Source organism: Rhyacophila brunnea, unplaced genomic scaffold, assembly GCF_057557595.1.
Source record: "Rhyacophila brunnea isolate RB1 unplaced genomic scaffold, BYU_Rbru_1.0 scaffold_13, whole genome shotgun sequence".
Lineage (NCBI taxonomy): Eukaryota > Metazoa > Arthropoda > Insecta > Trichoptera > Rhyacophilidae > Rhyacophila > Rhyacophila brunnea.
This window is the reverse complement of record NW_028232785.1, coordinates 16,911,283-16,918,424: the sequence shown is the minus strand read 5'-3', so window position 1 is coordinate 16,918,424 and position 7,142 is coordinate 16,911,283. Positions and strand designations below refer to the sequence as shown.

Here is a 7,142-nt window from a genome sequence, read left to right as displayed (position 1 = left end):
CATTCAACTTATTAACAGTATTCATCAACGTCATATTAACATCCATCAAAGTGTATCGTGCGTTTACTAGTGCGCGAGTGCGTGAACAACATGCCGGCCCGTCCCAGCGCGCGCCAATCCTCTCTACATAAAGATCAGTTTCTGGCATCCTGATTAAGCCCCCTCTCTATATCCATAATCCACCATCACCTTAAGAATACAGTCCACTGCCAAAAAGCGCCACCAACTCTTGTTGAATTCATTAATTGTCTTCCATTTGTTATTTCCTTTCCTGTTACATATTTCTGTTTCTCGTGACAGGGTGGCGCCCCTTATTTAGCATTTCTTATACTTATTCTTATATCGTAGCACACGATACCTTGCCGGTCACGCTAACTTCGACGTTGGGACGGATGTGGTTTGAGAAACAGGCAATCCACGTCCCTATTAATAGTCCATGTTCTATCCCTACGCTATGCTATCCGGCCCTTAATCCTATATTCCATCCGTAACCGTATATCGTAGCATTTTATAAGCCACACAGCTTAGATCAGGGGCGGGCAAACTTTTTGGATGGAGGGCCAAATTCAAGAATTCAAAATGAGCGGCGGGCCGCAAGTAAAATACCATTTTTAGATATACACTATTTATTATCACGAAAAATAAACATTACCAAAAAACAAATAAGAAGAATGAAAATATTGTACATTTTTTCAAATGTAGGTGTTAATTTTGTAGTTGATATTTTCAAAACTGCTTGTAAATGGGCATCGGAGATATTTGATTGCAAATAATTTTTATTGAGGTTCATGATCGAAAATGTTTGTTCACATATATAGGTTGATCCAAAAAACATTTTTCTTGCATAATCTTTAAGTTGGTCGAATTTGTCTGAATTAAGGGCATTGTAAAATTTGGACATTTCTTCATGACGATATAATTCTCTTAAATCAGTGTCACACTGCAGATCAATAATCTCAAGTTGTAGCTGTCAGTACACTATCAATATCTATTGAAAATGGATCGCGTACTATTGCTAAACTTGTCTCAATTTTTCTGAAGTCACCAAATCTTTGTGAAAAATCGTCATTCAGAGCTTTGATTATTTTACCATATTCTTCAAATTTATATTCTGGTATATTCAGCAACTTCAAAGTTGGAAAGTGGTCCACGTTGTTATTTGATATTTGTCGAAGGAATAACTTGAGTTTTAATTGAAATCCATTCAAACTTTTTACCATATCATGGGCATATATTTTTTTCCTTGCAACGCAGAGTTAAAAGTATTTAAATGTGTCACGATGTTCAACATAGAAAATAGTGGTTACATAGTGCGAGATGAGACGCAAGGAAGACGTACTGAGATTATGAGAGAACAACAAATTCTTCAAATTTTAATCTGTCAATATTTTTTAAAAAATATGTAAAAAAGTTATTCGTAATCAGAAGTACAATTAATGATGGCGGGCCGCAAAAAAATACCCGGCGGGCCACATGCGGCCCGCGGGCCGCAGTTTGCCCTCCCCTGGCTTAGATGGTCCTTACAGATGGATCTCCACAGTCTACCTCCATCCTTCGCTACTAAAATACCAAGTAAAACAATATTGCACACTTCTACCAGCATGCGTGCACTCACGTAATATGATGCGGCCATTATATTTTTCCAGCTCATTACAGGTACTTTACAATTCGTGGTTAATGCAGCGGTGCCATGTCTACTTATACCCCAGAGAGGCTCGACGATGAGGATCTCATGTTCTGGAGTCATCATTTTGGAGGGAGGCGGCACAGGTGAATTGATATTAAAGAAACCAAATTAAAACCCATTCCTTTTTATAACAGCGTATTGTATTACCACATGTTTCATATGTAGGTTTACATAAATATTAAATAGTATTAGGCTAGGTTACACGTGGAAAGAGTTTAAAATAACTACAAAGGGTTTATTTCTTATTTTGCAATTCGCACGGCTAACTTCTAGAATTATTTTAAACATAAAAAAGCGGCTTAGGCAGCTGTGTACAGCTATATTTTATTGGGAATATACCTTGTATACTATCATAAATCTATTTTATTTTTACTCAAAATATTTGGGATCGGAAAAGTTTTCAAAATATCCGCGAAGAAATGGTGTATTTTTGTTAGTTGTGACATCAATTCAATGCTAAAGTACTAAATTACTATCAACATCGCAACGTTCATGGGGATGTATTGTATTATATTTGACTGTAGAAGTTATATCAGCAGATCATCAGCCGGGGTCTATCCACTGCCGGATGAAGGCATCCCTCATCATGCTCCATTTTTCTCGGTCATTTCGTAAAACGGTAATATGGTCGGTAGGTACTGTTACGATAATATGTTTTATTTTTGTTTCAGTTCATGTGTAAATCTAAGAAAAAGAGCTGTCCATGTGCTTATTGTAGTACGGGTAGAGAGCCAAAACGCATATCTTATTTTTGTAAGCAATGTAACGTACCGCTTTTCATACTAGTCAGTACATTTCCAGTGAGACAGGGGATGCAAACTTACAGAGTGGAACATTGTGATTTTATATTATTTAGATAATATATCTTACATTTTCGTTAACAGATTGAAACATTTTATAGGGAAAGGTATATTTTGATGTTACTACTTAATCTTGTCAATAATATTTCTGAAAACGATGTACAAAAATAACACCAGTTCCAGCGGCGAAGGGTGGAGGTAGACTGTTAAGATCTGCCACGAATATTGCATCCTTAACTTTGTCAGTTTTTCACATTAGTTTTCATTGAAATAAGACTATACTTTGCAGACAGTGTTGATTAGTTTTTAAAATTCAATTAAATCCTGCGAAAACCAAGGCATAAGAGATGATAGTAAAAAAATACTCACCTATCTATAAAATATCTAAAATTATGCAGTTAAATCAAACAACTTTGGATATTTTATAGATAGATTATTATTAATCTATGATAGTTTGGTTTTGGCAGGGCATAATGAATTTAAAAAAAAAATGAACTTAAAATAATATGTTTAAGGGGGGACATGCTCGGCGTAGGTCAAAATGGAGCTTTTATTGCATTTTCAAACCATGTTCAAACACGCGCGTTAATATCATTTTACTCCCTACTTCAATTATAGTTTGTCAATTTATGGCTACGGCCGTATGTTGTAGCTTAACCACTCAGGAATGACAAAAGAAATGGCGTATTTCAAAAAAACACTACCTTATTCTTAGGTCAATAATTATTATAAAGTAATCATTATTCGTAAGATGTTTATCACACTTGAATGGTCAAAGACATAGCTTATAACAAGTATCTTTAGAATCATCTTCAAATGTATTAATCTTGCCGATTTTTTAATAAAATGCCCAATTCTAGTCAAATTTGGGATCACAGAGATTATCAATATAATTTTTTATCGTAAATATTTCACTATAATAATGTCGATATAAATTATACTGATCGTTTTATAAATGCGTTTAAAAATTAATAAATGTAAAAAATCTTAACACCACTGCACATTTATGTACTGAAATATGACTATATTCTAAAACATTAGAGCGAGAGGTTTAAAAGAATACTATTTTATGTAACAAAAATACTTTATGCAGTCATCAAATGTTTAAAATAAATATAAAGGATAATAAGGCTTCAAAATTATATAAATAGATTATCTACACAGTTTAGGGAATGTCCAGGATCATGGTTTTAAAATGCAATAAAAACTCAATTTTGACCTACGATGGGCATGTGGGCCGTTAATATGTATTCTTAAACCAAAGAAAACAAATACGTATGAAAGAAAAAGTGTGCACAATTTTGTCGTATCGCCTAAAAGTATACCAAAATTATTTACAATTCCCCAATTTACTCAATTAAAAACAAATACGTATGACTAACAAAGTTTAACATACACTGTGTATATCGAATATTAACAGCCAACCTCCACCCTTCGCTACTGCCACATTCTGACATTTACTTATTCCACGTGATGTTTTTTATGTCTTGTAAGATCAGACATATGTGCATAACTTTTTCGACATATATCATCATATTTGTACGGTTGATCAATTATAAGTGTCGATTTTTAATATGCCTTCTTAAATTATAACGGTTTATGTATTGAAAGGGACAAAGTTTACATCTGTATATTTTATAATCCATCGTATGAACTCGACGATGTGTAACCAGAGCACTCGCTGTTCTGTATGTTTTCTCGCAATCGGAACATTTATGTGGTTTTTCACCAGTATGAGTCAATCGATGCCTTTTTAAATCCCCCAGAAGGTTGCACTTATACGAGCAAATATCACATTGGTTTTTTTTAATACCTGTGTGATTGGTTTTGTGAAATTTAAGACGTTCGGCGTATGCACTCCTATATGGGCAAATATCACATGCATACGGTTTTTCATCTGAATGGCACTTTTTATGTACTTTCAAGTAAAGATCCGATTTGAATATTTTCGGGCATTCGTCACATGCATACGATTTTTCATCTGAATGGCACTTTTTATGTACTTTCAGGCAAGAATACGATTTATATGTTTTCAGGCACACGTCACATTTAAATTTTTCAGTTGTGTGCCGCCTGTTGTGTTTTTTAAAAACACGCAGGTTATCACACGTATAAGAACACACGTCACACAAATACGTTTCTGCAGCTTTCGTATAATTTTTTATTTCATTGTTTGGCTCATAAATTTGACAAGGATTTTCATCATAAACTATTCTATAATATTTAGTTTTATCTTCTGTTATAATTGTATTATGAATCATTTTGTGTTCATCCGAATCACCTTTGCATTCGAATACAGCATTGCATATGGAGCAAACGAAATTCTGTGAACGATATTGGGACAATATTTTTAATTTAAGGCTGCTAAACGATTTTTCTTGTGTAACATTTCGTTCCTTATTAGATATATCTACTTGAGATTCGAAAGTTGCAGCTTCAAGGTGTTCTGTAAAATCTTCGTCGTTTTCCGAGTTAGCCATTGAAACTATATCCGTATTCGAGTTTTTCTTCAGTTCAAAACAAGATGTGAAAGAGCTCAATTCTGATGGACGGACCAGATCATGACTACTACGGGTTTTCCACTGACTAAATGCTGAAGGGCGTGAAGTCAAGTCGTGGAGAGGGCTGAGTGACAGTTGTGTCATCTGAGCCACCATTCTCTTCCATAAAGTCCCCTCAAATGTACTGTTCGTTGGGTCTCTATGACTGTGCACCAAGGTGGGTGGTTCCAGGCCATCGAGAGTACTATTTGGCAATGGCTGTATCATCTGGGCTACAACTCCCTTCCATAAGTTTCCGGCGAAGAGAGAGTTGTTCAGATTTTTATGAGAGTCCATCTATAAATAGATACATATATATTAGACAGGCACATACGAGATCAATAAATATTTATGTAAAAAATAAGTGGATTGAACGACTGAGTGGGAAGCAGAAAATAAACACAATATGAAATAATTAATGAAGTCATCAATCTGACAGGAAGTTCTGACAAATAATTTCCATGGTGGAAGTGCATTACTATTATTATTATTACATAATTATGTCCTCATAAATTTATGTTGTTATTCAAAATTTGTCAATACGATTATCATTGCAATAAAATGTACCTATCTGAATTGAAATATCGACTTTTATTAATTTTTGTCACAATTTGGTTTTTATAATTATAAATACTTTTTTGGGTTCGGATATATGGTTCTGTCATAGTCAAATTTCTAGTCACGCCAAAAGATGGTGCCAATTATAGGAAGCATCTTCTTGTATGGAACTTACGAATCTATATATATATAATATATATGTATATATACGTCTGTTATCTATGCCACCAACCCACCTACGCACCCTTGTGGACTCAAAAAAATACACTGCTCATGTATCTACCCTCTTAGATTGCTTAATTCTTTAATATATTAACATGTAGGGACTAAATGAGCACTTACTGCCCACTGACCATACAAAAAAAACGCAAAAACTATAAAATAATAGCCGGTCCAATACGGAAGACGTCCGCTCGCTAACATAGCTTTAACTATTCGATTGGGAAACACAGTAGCATAAGTTTTGTTGAGAAATTATATAGGTACTTATATCGACGGTGAAACGTTGACATTTGTAAACTAACCTCAAAATTTGTCGAAGTCTCACTACGATGAGCGAAGTGTTGCGTGTTATTCGTCCATGTTTGATTTCTTGAGATGTTTACCAATTCTGAAGTTGTAGTAAAGTCGTCTGAATCCATGTCAAGCTCTTCAAGATCGGATTCCATCGCTTACAGCTGTAATAATTAATCTTTTTGAGAAAGAAATAGCGACAGCTCTGACCATAGACACTAAAACGATCAATAGACTAAAATGTAAATTACACTGTCCAACCTCTTTGTATTTTATTATGTATTATGGCACAATGACCATTACCTGTCTCTTTATAAATGAATAGCTAAACAAAATTAGCAGAATAATAATTAATAGGTAGCTTATTTGCGTTATTACAGAAGGCTTTCGACTGTGTAAGAAGAACTCTAAACGTTGAAGGTAGGTATTTCTGGAAATAAGGTTCCAGCACACCTTCTTCTTCGATTGCGCTACAGCTCAAGTTGAGCCCTGGCCTCCTCCACGGCGTCCTCAAGCCGGAACGGTCCTCAGCACGTCTTTTCCAGTTCAAGATTTTTAGCAGCTGGTTGGCATCTTTTGTAATGTTGTCACCACATCGTGTGGGGTGGCTTTCCCACTGGCCTTTTCCCCTCTGGATTTCCTTCGAGGATCTTCTTCGGTATCCGTGACTCAGGCATACGCTAGAAATGACCTGCCCAGTTCAGCCTCTGGAGTTTTATGAAGGTGAAGAGTTTTGAATCCAGCTCACCTTACCTGTCTGAATTAAAAACCTATGGCGATAGTAAGAGTTTTAGATTTAAAAAGATTCTGAAAGGGTTTGTTTAATCTCCCTAGTTATTTAATAGGTATTATAATATTGAAAGCATTATAATGCGGAGAGCCCTAGATCATTGGCAAGATGAAATACCTAACAATTTTGTATTGGTGGCCAGGCTCATTCACTGCTGACTAGATAGTGATTTTTTAATTGCCACCTTTAAAATGCACGTTAATTACACCAACCGGCCGCCTGGTCATTACGCGCCAGGTGCGTCTTCAGCGTCC

The 7,142-nt window shown here is 35.2% G+C and overlaps 1 protein-coding gene across 1 annotated transcript; it reads right to left on the bottom strand.

The window, feature by feature from the left end:
- Positions 1-1,776: 1,776 nt before the first annotated feature.
- On the bottom strand, positions 1,777-6,282 carry LOC147076687 (uncharacterized). The gene is made up of 2 exons (XM_085940409.1): positions 6,110-6,282; positions 1,777-5,324 (listed from the first exon to the last, which is right to left on the bottom strand). The coding sequence occupies exons 1-2, from the start codon at positions 6,251-6,253 to the stop codon at positions 4,041-4,043; spliced, it is 1,428 nt and encodes a 475-aa protein (XP_085796535.1). The 5' UTR covers positions 6,254-6,282; the 3' UTR covers positions 1,777-4,040.
- Positions 6,283-7,142: the final 860 nt, after the last annotated feature.

Excerpts from the sequence above, each read along its gene's own strand:
- LOC147076687 (XM_085940409.1), bottom strand. The coding sequence starts at position 6,253 with ATGGAATCCGATCTTGAAGAGCTTGACATGGATTCAGACGACTTTACT. Across the intron at positions 5,325-6,109 it reads AGACTTCGACAAATTTTGAG|ATGGACTCTCATAAAAATCT; the intron begins GTTAGTTTACAA and ends ATCTATTTATAG.